This window comes from Lissotriton helveticus, chromosome 7 (assembly GCF_964261635.1).
Source record: "Lissotriton helveticus chromosome 7, aLisHel1.1, whole genome shotgun sequence".
NCBI lineage: Eukaryota > Metazoa > Chordata > Amphibia > Caudata > Salamandridae > Lissotriton > Lissotriton helveticus.
Window position 1 is genome coordinate 1,872,824,954 of NC_136068.1, and position 12,330 is coordinate 1,872,837,283.

At 41.8% G+C, this 12,330-nt stretch overlaps 1 protein-coding gene across 1 annotated transcript; it reads left to right on the forward strand.

Moving 5' to 3' along the window:
- Positions 1–10,312: 10,312 nt before the first annotated feature.
- On the forward strand, positions 10,313–11,239 carry LOC144767812 (olfactory receptor 5V1-like). The gene has a single exon (XM_078651189.1). The coding sequence runs from the start codon at positions 10,313–10,315 to the stop codon at positions 11,237–11,239; it is 927 nt and encodes a 308-aa protein (XP_078507315.1).
- Positions 11,240–12,330: the final 1,091 nt, after the last annotated feature.

Consider the following 12,330-nt stretch of genomic DNA (forward strand, 5'->3'; position numbering starts at 1 on the left):
ACATCATTGTTGGTGAGTGGTAGTGAGGGAATTCATGGAGAAGGAGGAAACACTCATTGTTTTGAACATTATTTGCCGGATATGGCCAGGGATATGCTGGTGTCGGTCGATTATGTAGTGTATCAGATTCCAGAAATTTCTGTCAGGTGGTGGGGGGGCCCGACATTTAAAAAAGTTCAGCTGGGGGGGCTCAATCTTCAAAAGTTTGAAGACTTCTGGTTTAGATGCATCACCACACCCAAATTGCGACATCTTGAAATTTGGAATTGCACTTTCGCCTACATGCTAATTTTTCGGGAATCCTTATCTACAGGCCACCAGGACCTTGTAGCACGTTCATAGAGGCCTTCCCAGACTCTTTAGTCAGCCTGGTTGTGGGAAAAGGATTCACTACCATGCTTGGCAATTTTAACGAACACATAGATGAAACCAATAGCCCATCTACCAAGAGATTTCTACAGAACCTAGAGGCTATGCAACTTATCCAATTAGTTAGCGCCGCTACCAATGAGAAAGCGCATATTCTCGATCCCATTTTCTCCAATGACCCAAAGATTCAGGTGAACATACCCATCCCTGTGCCATGGTCAGATCATCATCCCTTTCTAATTTACTAAAACACCTACACGAGTATCATCAAAATCTACATCAAAATCGGGCAGGAGTTGGCCCATGCTCCCACCTGAAGTGTGGGCCAAGACCTTAGAGGCCACTACTCCAATCTTAGCAGGCAACCAGATGAGGGCCAAACACTATGGTAACTTTGGGTTGACCAATCGTTAGACCAATGTATTCAGAAATCCAGTCCAAGGTTTCAATCTTACATCAAAAGAGCCCCCTAGTTTAATAGTCACCTACCCTCCCTGAAAAAAGACTGTAAGAAACTAGACAGGTCTCGGACGGAGTCCTATACCCAAGCCCTAAATACTAATTACAAGAGTGCCAAGAGACACTATCACAATGAAATTAAACAAGCCCAGGCTAAGTACTATGAGGAGAAATGGAAGCATGCACTTGTGAGGCCCTCGTTGAAAAATCCCCAGCTAGATCCAGCAATATAAGGATATTTTGACCTATAACGCTACTACCCATCCTAGGAAAATTACTGGAGAAACATGTTAACCATACCCTTTGCCAGTTTTTGGAAGAGAATAACTATTTGCACAAGACTGAGATGGGTTTCCGACCACAACATAGTACAGAATCAGCTCTTCTGGTGTTCACTGAGGAGCTCAGAAGTATAATGGATCAAGGGGGCTCAGCCGCAGTTTTGCTTCTGGATTTAAGTGCATATTTAGACACCATAGACCACTCATTCCTGGTACAAAGGCTGAGGGAAGTTGACATCCAGGGCAAAGCCCTCCAATGGCTCACCTCCTTCCTGAGCGAAAAAAACATTTCAGAACATAGAATCCACCTGTCTGTTCAATACAATGCTAGTCTCATGCAGAGTCCCAGAGCGCACATTTTTCAGCCCCACACTTTTCAACGTATATATGCTGCCTTTTTTTGAAAATCTTTGAGGGGATTGGGCTGTCTATCGTGTCCTATGCAGAGGTAGATGGGCCAAACTTAAATCACCATATAATTAGTACCCTGTTTGGAGAAGGTGGTGATTTGGATGGCCAACTGTTGCCTAAAATTAAATGGCGACAAAGCTGATCCGATGATCCTGGGAATTAATCACTGCCCCAGGACAATGATTAACTGGCCAGATGATTGGGGAATTTCGCGTGTCCCCAAACCCTCAATAAAGATTCTGGGCATGGGCCTAGATAATGCACTATTAATGGAACCTGCTTTGGCCTGCTCCGAATAACCCAGAAGATCACATAGCTTATCCCAGAACAGGAATGAAGAACGGTGATCCTGGCCCTTGTAGTTTCTCGTCTGGACTATGGCAATTCCCTGTATCTGGGCTCACCAAAATATGTCAATTACAGGCTGCAGGTGCTGCAGAATGCGGCGGTCAGGCTACTCTTAAAAATTCCAAGACAGGAATCAGTGAAGAACTCCCTGAAACAGCTTCACTGACTGCCCATCGAAGCCAGGATTAAATTCAGATCTCTCTGCCTGGCCCACAAAGCAATTAATGGCAAGGGCCCAGCCATACTCAGAGAACTCATCTCACCATATGTACCAAAGAGGCACCTCAGGTCATCTCAAGACCACCTCATAGTGACACTGAGGATCAAGAGATCAAAATGGGGAGGCAGATCATTCTTATTCCTGGTCCCGAAGTTGTGGAATTCCATGGCCAGGGAACTGAGATTACTGGAAGAATAAACTAGCTTGAGGAAAAAAAGCAAGGCATGATTGTTACCATGATGATTACCTACCAGTACCATTGACAGCATCTCTCATTCAGCACTGGGAAGCACTAGGACAGCCATATGCTCTATAAAACCGCCAAACATAAACATAACCATGCAAGGTGGCTTTACCTGGCTTAGTGGATCATATTTCAGGGCTTGCGTTGCGGTGTGTCGCCTTGTGAGACGCAAGGGTAATGCAAGACATTGGTAAATCTGCCCCTACATGTCCACTTCAGGCAGCTAATAATGGTGACTGCTAGCACCAATTACACCAAGCAAATACCTTCTACAACCAATATATTACTATATCATTCTGAAGTTCCCCTTGATTTCTTGATGCCAAAGATCTCGTACCTGGAGTGACCTTTGTATAAATCCTCAGAATAGGGGGAATGCTCCTCAACAAGAAGGAACAGGGAAAGCGGCTGAGCCATCTCTGAAGGATATACTAAGCTCCATAAGTCAATTCCACAAAGATGTTAAAATGGATAGCCTCAAGAATCACATCGCCATACAAAAACTCCAAGGTGCGATTAATAAAGTGGGCAGCACTTGTCTGGAGATATCCGAAAGGATGGTGTCAGTAGAAATGCGAACTGACCATCTAGAGAAGGATGTCACCTGTCTTCAAAACCAAGAAAAAATACACGAAGGAATTATAAAGGATCTACTGATAAAGGTCGAGGACCAGGAGAACAGAGCGAGGAGGAACAACCTGCGCTTCCTGGGGATCCCGGAAGGCGCCAAGGGTAATGACCCAAGGGGATACGTGACTAAACTCCATAAATCAGCCCTTCCCGAATTGCAATAATGGGAACTAGATAGAGAAGTTCAGCGAGCCCACCGCTTCCCCCTAACGCAACCTAAACAAACACAGAATCAACCTAAATATCCTAGGACAATGCTAGTGTATTTTGGGAACTTTCTACTGCGGGAAACTATTTACGACCTTGCCCAACCTACAAGCAAGAGAGAATATAATGGCTCCATATTTTTCTTTGGACCAGACTTTGCCCACGCGACCGTAGAAAGGAGGTGGAGAATGCGGCAGTTATTTACTCCCTTCGAACAAATCGGTTCAAAAGTATTTTTACAAAACCCTGCTCGATTGAAAATAATTTTTAGGGGAAATACCCGCAGCTTCACAAGTGAGATACAGGCTGAAAATTATCTGAAAGAAATCACAGAGACTGTAAAAAGAAATACCTGAGAATGATCAAGTAGTTGCAGATAAAACTTTTACCACGATGGGGATCGGACCATAAGTACAATATAAAGAACTTTATGGGGCTATAGAATAAAGAAAAAAAAACACAAAGAAAAAGGCGAAGGATGGGGAGAATATTACCAATTATCTATCACATATGATGTAATATATGATAATCTGTATAACTGTAGAAAAACACTTGTTTCCATAGACTTTCTCCCTACCCAGCTCCAATACTCACGCAGGGCTGGGGGGGGGGGTGTACTGAGGGGCACTAATCAGGCAGAAGCCCACACCTGGATCTCATCGGACCCAGGACGCCTCAATGGTTGGTAAGGGGAGGTGAGAGGGGGGGAAGAGGGCTGTGGGGGGGAACAGGACTCATTATTTCTACAAGGGACACATGAATTTCACAAAGAGTAGCAAGAAAGAAAAACTTAGAATAACAGGTAGCTTTCGGAGATGGAATATAACTCAGTTAGAGGATACGAGAAATCTTGATGGCTAAGATCAGCATACTGTCAATGAATATTTGTGGCCTTAACGATTTAAAAAAGAGACAGAAAGTTGCAGAGGGACTTAAGGTATCTGGAGCAAACATTGTTTGTCTTCAGGAGACCCACATTGAGGGGTCGCAGCAATACCTACTTAAAACACTAGGATATCGACTCATAGCAGCTTCAACGCAAGGGACACGCACCAGGGGAGTTGCTATCCTAACAAAGGGTGGGGGGGCTACAATTTCCAAGGGCTATAGCGGATACATTAGGACGATTTGCAATAGCAGAATGCCACTATAACAATGGGGAAGGTAAGTTAACGATATGCACTGTATATGGTAATGTTAGTGATGACCCGGACGTTTTGAATAATGTCTCTAATGAATTAACACACTGGCCTCTTCCATTGATTTTATGTGGATACTTAGATATTCATCTGCCTAGCGAATGGTCCATAGATCCAGGGTTTACATTTCAGGGAAGGAAGCTAAAAGTTTTCCAAGCTTTAAAAGACATGTGTATGTGGAGAAGTGTGGCTCACCGGTTAGAGGAGGCAGCCCCTGATGCAGAGGTCAGACCCGGGACCAGGGTTCAATTCCCGACGCGGCAGGGTCTTGAGCTCATAATGTCCACGGACTCGATAATTCTCGCCTCGGTGCCTACTCGAATCGTGGGTTTAAACTCTGCAACTCTGGGCAATAGCTTGTTTAATCTCCACTACGGCCCCACCACGATGGGATGCCTGGTCTTCACCTTGGGGATGCCCAGTAGGGGTAATCTCGCAGGGAAAGACCAGGACGGGTTCCCAAAGCAAGTGCCTTGAGACCTTACGGTGATAAGGCGCTATACAAGAGCGTATGATTACGATTATTTATTATATGTTACATGGTTTAATTGACGGTTGGTCAACAAAACATCCAGGGGATTCTGGTTACACCTATTATTCACACCCACACTCAAGGCATGTAAGATTAGATTATATGCTTATGTCTAATTACTTGAGAACAACATGTCAAATCGACAGACTACCTAGTATTTTATCAGACCATAACCCGCTGGAGCTTAGCCTCATGGAGGTCCCTGAGAGACCCAACATAAACAAATGGACATTTGAAAGGGCATTATTGAACAATGATGCATATTGTCAACATATGAGAACCTGGATCTCGGGTTTTTTAGAGGATAACGTGGGATCTACCTCGATCGACATGGTGTGGGATGCACTGAAGGCCTGTGTCAGAGGTGAAACTATGAAATTTTCCTTAAAATATAACAAAGCAGAAAAACAAAAAATGGCACTACTAGAACAAGACCTAAGAAGAGCAGAAGAGGAGTTGATTAAAGCAGTACAGGAAGGAAGGCCGACAGATAGTGAGGTACGCAGGGTGGCAATCGCTAAAAACTACATTTCAGACGTTTTAGTTGGAAGAGCAGTTGCTAGAGCCAGCATTCATAAGGAAAAACACATATGCGTTAAGTGAAAAAGTGGGCCATCAATTAACCATTAGAACTCGAGAAGAGATCTCATTTGTACTAATAAAAGAAATCAGAGATCCAGATTTGGGGTTAAGATTTGAACCCGCGGAAATAAGAACGGCCTTCCAAGGGTTTTATAAAACTATATCACGAAAAAGGTAACGAATGTGGCGACCCCCAAATATATCTGGATCCACTCACTCCCGATCACCTGGGAACAGGAGATCAAGAGCTTTTAGATGGTCCTATCTCCTGGGAGGAAATATTACTAGCAATAAATTCCCTGGCTAACGGGAAAGCGGCGGGTATGGATGGGATTCCCACCCAATTTTATACTAAATTCGCTACACAACTTAGAACCGCCATGACAGCACTATTTCAGTATATTTTTCAGGGGGGGAACCCACCAAGGTCCTGGTCACTGGCTAAAAATAATTGGTTTTCCTAAAAAGAACAAGGATGTCAAGGAAATGGGCTCTTATCGTCCCATTACCTTGATCAATGGGGACTCGAAAATTTATTCAAAACTACTGGCAGCACGGCTGGCACCAATTATACATAAAATAATTTCGGAACGACAACACTGGTTCGTTCTCGGACGATCCACAATCGATCACATACAAAGAGTTATTTCTCTTTTTTGATTACACGGGAGTGACAGGAGACCCTATGGCGCTTATACTGCTAGACGCAGAGAAGGCGTTCGATAGGGTCTCCTGGAAATTCATGTGGGCAGCCATGTCAAACTGTGGGATCGGAGTGAAATATATAACAGCAATCAAACGGCTTTATGTAAAACCTAGTGCCTGTGTTTTGATAAATGGGGACCTCCCTGAAAGCTTTGCCATCACTAGGGGTACAAGACATGGGTGTCCCTGCTCACCCCTCCTGTTTGCAATTTATATTGACACATTTATACATAGACTCGAAAATAATGCCTTAATCCTCCCAATCCAAGTACGAGATTTAGAAACACAATGCCTGGCATACGCGGATGATATAGCCATTGTTACAGGAGACCCTAACAACGCTATAAAATGGATAGAAAAAGAAGCCCATGACTTTGGTAGAGTCTCAGGATATAAACTGAACTCTAGCAAAACTCAGATAGTGCTCAACAATAAAATCACGATGCGGGATCGAGGGTAATTGATAAGGCGACATATTTAGGGGTTAGTATTAGCGCTAAAATTGAAAATATCGTTGATGATAATATTGAGCCCCTCATACACCATACCAAGAAGGAACTGCTTCGGCTACATAACTTACATCTGGCTATTGGGGGTAGAACTAATGTTGTAAAGATGTTATTTTTTCCTACGTTTTTATATTTTTTCCGTGCAATATGCCTAGAATTTTCCCCACTAGTTTTTAAAAATATAGATACTATGTTTTCACGGTTTGTGTGGGGATATAATAGACCACGTAGAGCATTTAGATGGATCACCTTACCTAGAGAACGAGGTGGATGGTCACTCCCCAATTTTAAACTATATTATTGGGCTACAGTGCTAAAATATAGTGTAAGTCTATTAATTGACAACCCGGATGGCCGCAACATACCCACTCCTCAAGAACTGATCCTGGGGGATGGGAGCGCTGGCTGTCTGTGGCAACATGTAAATGATGACTATTTTAAAAAAATAGAAATTTAAGACCATTTCATGTGTTGTTAAAGTAGGGGGTAACGTTAAAAAACTATTAGGCTTAGGTCAGTATTCCTTCCACACCCCCGTGACGCAGAATACGGACCATCCAGAAATATTCTGGGATGTATGTATGCAGAGATGGATTGAATCAGGAGTTAGACAGTTCAGGTGTTTCTTTTCAGTAAATGGATTTAAATCATTTGATGAATTATAATCAGATTTTAGTATGACGAATAGGGATTTTTAAAAATGTCTTCAGGTAAGGGACTTTATATTAAAGAAACTGGGTGGTCGTAACAATTTCAACCTTGCCTAATTATAGATAAACTGAGACTAGCAAAAACTCCAAGAATTGGTGAGATATATGCTGGGTTGAATTTACTATTACCAGATGATATGGACAAACATGGGGTGGCATGGCAGACTAGGATCGATGTCACTCCTCAAACAGCGCTCGACGCCTACGAAATGTCACTCATCTGCTTAATGTCTATGAAACTCCAGGCACAGTTTTATAAGACATTTTTTTAACTTTACTATACTCCCCACAAAATAGCAAAATGGGGGGTTGGGAAAGGCACAATCTGTCCACGATGCGCACTCCCAGCGGCGGACTTAGTTCATATGTTCGCTGCATGCCCTATACTAGCAAAAATAGTAGCAGAAATTTCTGACTTCCTCTCTGTTATAGCACACTATAGGGTTACTATTACAACTGAAGAAGTCATGTTGGGTACATCTAACATCACTCGACCAATACAAATACAAGGGCTGATCTTTGTAGCTATTGCCGTCTTCAGACTATGCGCGGCATCAGCATGGATAGATCCGATACCACCATCATTTCTACAATGGAGAGCTAGGCTGCTTGCGACCTGCAGCTTGGAGGTTGCCATCTATAGAAATAAAGGGAGGGATAAGAGGAATAGGGGTATGAAGATCTGGGCGCCACTGCTAGCTTGGATTCAAAAGGAATGATTGTAGGAAGAATAGACGCTGGCTACTTGTTGCAAGTATGATATTCTTCTCCCTGTATGTTTTTTTCTTTCTTAAAACTGATTATGCTCACAAACACTTTTTCTGTAATAAAAATGATGGGTACCTGTTCTCCGGGGGAGGGGAGGGGAGGGGGATATGTGTAATAAATTTGAAATTCAAATAACAATTGTTTTAAAAAAAGAATAGGGGTTTATAGTTGCATACTATTCTCAAGAATTGTCCATAATCTGCCAACAGACATCTTACTTTTATTTAATAAATTGTCAAAATGGTTAAATTTTATGGATGATTGCATTGCTTAGTTCACAAGAGTTGTATCTTGCCTTTCACATTTCGGTAGAGTTATTTTTCCATAAAACAAACCATGAAGGTAGTAATCAGTTTAAGATTCCCAAATATAATTCAGCAGTTTATTAAATATGTGTGGTCTGAGACACTAGCAGGCCAAGCATGAGTGTATACAACCATCACAAACACTATCAGAAATCTGGTGCCACATCTGCTCCTGAAGTGCCAAAACACAAAGGAAACAATGAGCATAATTTACCGCATGTTTGCATAGGGCAGCGCAGCATGTACACTCGAAAAACGATGTCGGGGCTTGATCTGGATACTATTTTTTACCAAGAATCTAAACATTGGGAACTGAACATATCAGGTTGATGACTTCGGAGTCACATACTACTTATTGGATATAGGTTTAGCCTTGTATAAATAGTCCGGACTGCTCTGCAGTACGGTGAAGTGCACCCAAGGACGCTAGTGTCACCATGTGAGCACCACTATAAAGAACTTATGATTGTCTTGTGAATGAAATAGGTCTTAGATACTACTGTCAATACAATTGATAGATGAGCAGACATCAAGCATAGTTACCTCTATCTTGTTCTAGTTATGTGTGTACCATTTTACGTGGTTCATACGTGACAGAGGACTCTCATAAATAGGTACCAAAATGCTCAAAGTACCCAGTGCTAAGGGAATACCTTTTGCAGATATTAGTGTACTCCATCAATCGAATGTTCTTCTTCCTTTAGTGTCCTATGCATTGTCTTAAATGATCTGATGAATTTCAAGCACTTTCGGACTGAATTATGACATATCCTATATGTCACTGGAATAATTAGAAGAAAACAAATATTTATCATCCTGTAGCCCAATTTGCATAATTTCTTTGTGGCATGAATCCAATTTAAAGGAGAAAAAGAATAATACAAAACTTATTTTAAGCACATTTCAACATCTGAAATGTGTGAATTTCCAACATAGTGGTAACTAGCATTAGCCGCCTATAACCATATGTACATTAGGGGTCGCAGAATTTGGAATTTGATCTGATCTGCAAGGTTTGCATTTACCTGTACTAGCCACTGCCTGCAAACCATTCACCAACTCCGTTATCCTCTCCTTATTAATTCTTAAACTATTTCCCTTTTCCTTCCATCAATATGTGCGTGACTGCAGTGCTTTGCTGTGAGAAACTCATCCTGTGTGTCCTGATCACCTCCAGTTTTTTGACTGATACTCATGGTTACAGACTCTGATTGTGCCCTAGGCTCGGCTCGGCCAGTGATGTGTTTAAACGGTATATAGCAATTAGGTGTTATTACAATTGATACTGACAACCTACCTGTAAGCCCCTAGTACATGTTAGGTCATGTAGGTTTAGAGGTCCAGTGGATTTAGTACACTTAAGTGTGCACTGCTTTGTTGCCTGCTGTCATTTATTAGTCAGCACTGCTGACTTATAAATACACTTTGTTTTACATATATATCACTCATAAGGACTTTCCTAGTTGCCCCGGGAGTAGGGTGCCGTGTAACTATAAGTAAGGACATTATAAAAGATTTTTTATATGCCCTTGTAAGGGAAAATTGGAAAATTATGTTTTCCCCTTTGTAGTACATTAGCTCCATAGGCTAACAATCGAGGCCTTTATTCAACTATAAGGACATCTAACTATGGACAGGGGTGAGTTAATAAGATACTTCAAAGTGTCTAAATTATAGTTAGAATGAATCTGCAGTCTCCTGACAATGTGTTGGGTGTGCCTGATGCCTAAAACAACTGACCATAAAGTCGTATTCCATAAATTCATTTTCTTGTTCTTCTTGTTCATTTCCAGATCACCTTCCCCATCCATGACTAGTAGTGTCACTGGACAAATGAAAGAAGAAAACCTCAGCTCGGTAGAAGGATTCCTGATTGTCGGATTTTCAGACCTTCCACAGTTGCAAGTTCCCCTTTTTACTGCCTTTTGTATAATTTACCTGATGACTCTGGCAGGAAACTTACTTATTATGGCAACCATTTACAGTAACTCACATCTGCACACACCTATGTATTTCTTCCTGACCAATTTGTCCTTTCTGGACATCAGTTACACTTCTGTGGTTTTTCCACAAATGCTGGCCCATTTTTTTCAGAAAGGCAGATATATTTCACTCACTAATTGCCTGTTGCAGGCATATTTTTTCATGATGATGGTGTCTACAGAATATCTCATCCTCTCAGTCATGGCTTATGATCGGTATGTTGCCATTTGCAATCCCTTACATTACATGGCCCTCATGAATAATGCCGTGTGCATCCGACTTGCTGCTGGAAGCTGGGTTGTTAGTTTTATGGTTCCAATATCACACACTGTACTGGTGTCTGAGCTCTCCTTCTGTGGGTCCCACACCATCAACCACTTCTTCTGTGACTTGACTGCTTTGTTGAAGATGTCTTGCAGTAATACTCACATAATAGAGACTCTTACCTATATCTTTGGAGCCACACTGTTAATGATGTCCTTTCTTTTAATCATCATTTCTTATGTCTACATCACCAAGTCCATCCTAAAAATCAAATCAAGAGGGGGTAGGAACAAGGCCTTCCATACGTGTGCCTCTCACCTCACCGTGGTTATTTTATTTTATGGATCTCTTGTTTCTACATATGTGCGACCAACATCTACATACTCCATGAAAGAAAACAAAATATTGTCTTTGTCGTATATTGCAGTCACTCCACTGTGTAATCCCATTATTTATACACTAAAAAATACAGAGTTCAAAAGTGTATTAAGAAGGCCTAGAAATGTATTATAGAGTGAAGAGTTATAATAATGATTTACACACATTTTGTGAATCTTACTGGCACCTTTATTGCACAGAACAAAAGAATGGGCATTTTACTTATTGATTTCAAGCAGCTTTTCCCAAACTTTTTAGAATCACCAGCTAATTTTTAGAATGACAAACTTTCATGATTCACCTAGCTCTAATGGACAGTAGGGCGTCTATTTTCAATGTAACTAAAACATCATGTTGTAATGCACTGTCATTTACAAATACCACATTTTCCACTGAAATGGACACTAAATTTGCACAGACTAATGAAACTATATTGTATGCAACAGATAATGTGTAGGACTCAGGTCTGAGTAGAAATTTATCATATGTGCATCACCGAGTAAAATGTATTGATTTGTTATTTGATTTGATTTGATTTGATTTGAAAAGAATTTGTTAAGCGCGGCTAACACCATTAGGTTTCTTGGCGCTGTGCTGGGGCGTGGTGGAAATAGATAGAAAGGAAACAAGATCTAAGGATACGAGATAGTAAAGAGGAAAGTTTTGAGAAGTGATCTAAAGCCAGAGTATGAGGGTGCTAGTCTAAGAGAAAGAGGAAGAGAGTTCCAGAAGGATGGGGCTAAAAGAGAGAACCTTAAGCCCCCGTGTTTTTTCCTCTTGAACCTGGGGATGGATAGCAGGGCCATTTGGGATGAACGTAAGGTGCGGGACGGAGTATAAGAGTAGAGGAGAGAAGAGATAAAGGAGGGGCCTGAACCAGAGAGAGACTTATAGATGGTGCAGCCTAGCTTGAATTGGCAGCGGGCAGAAACCGGCAGCCAATGAAGACTCTTTAAGAGTGGGCGAACGTGCTGATCTCTAGGCTGGTGAAAGATCAGGCGAGCAGCCTGATTTTGTATCAGCTGGAGTCTTCTCTGTTGGTACTCAGGAATACCGACGTATAGCACGTTGGCATAGTCGAGTCGACTGATCACTATTGCCAAGAGAGCCAACGTAAGCGCTTCGGTGGTAAGAAGGCGAGATATTTTCCGGAGTTTCCTGAGTTGGAAGTGGCTGGCGGACACCACTGCGCTGATCTGGGGGGTCATTGAAAGATCATTGCTGAT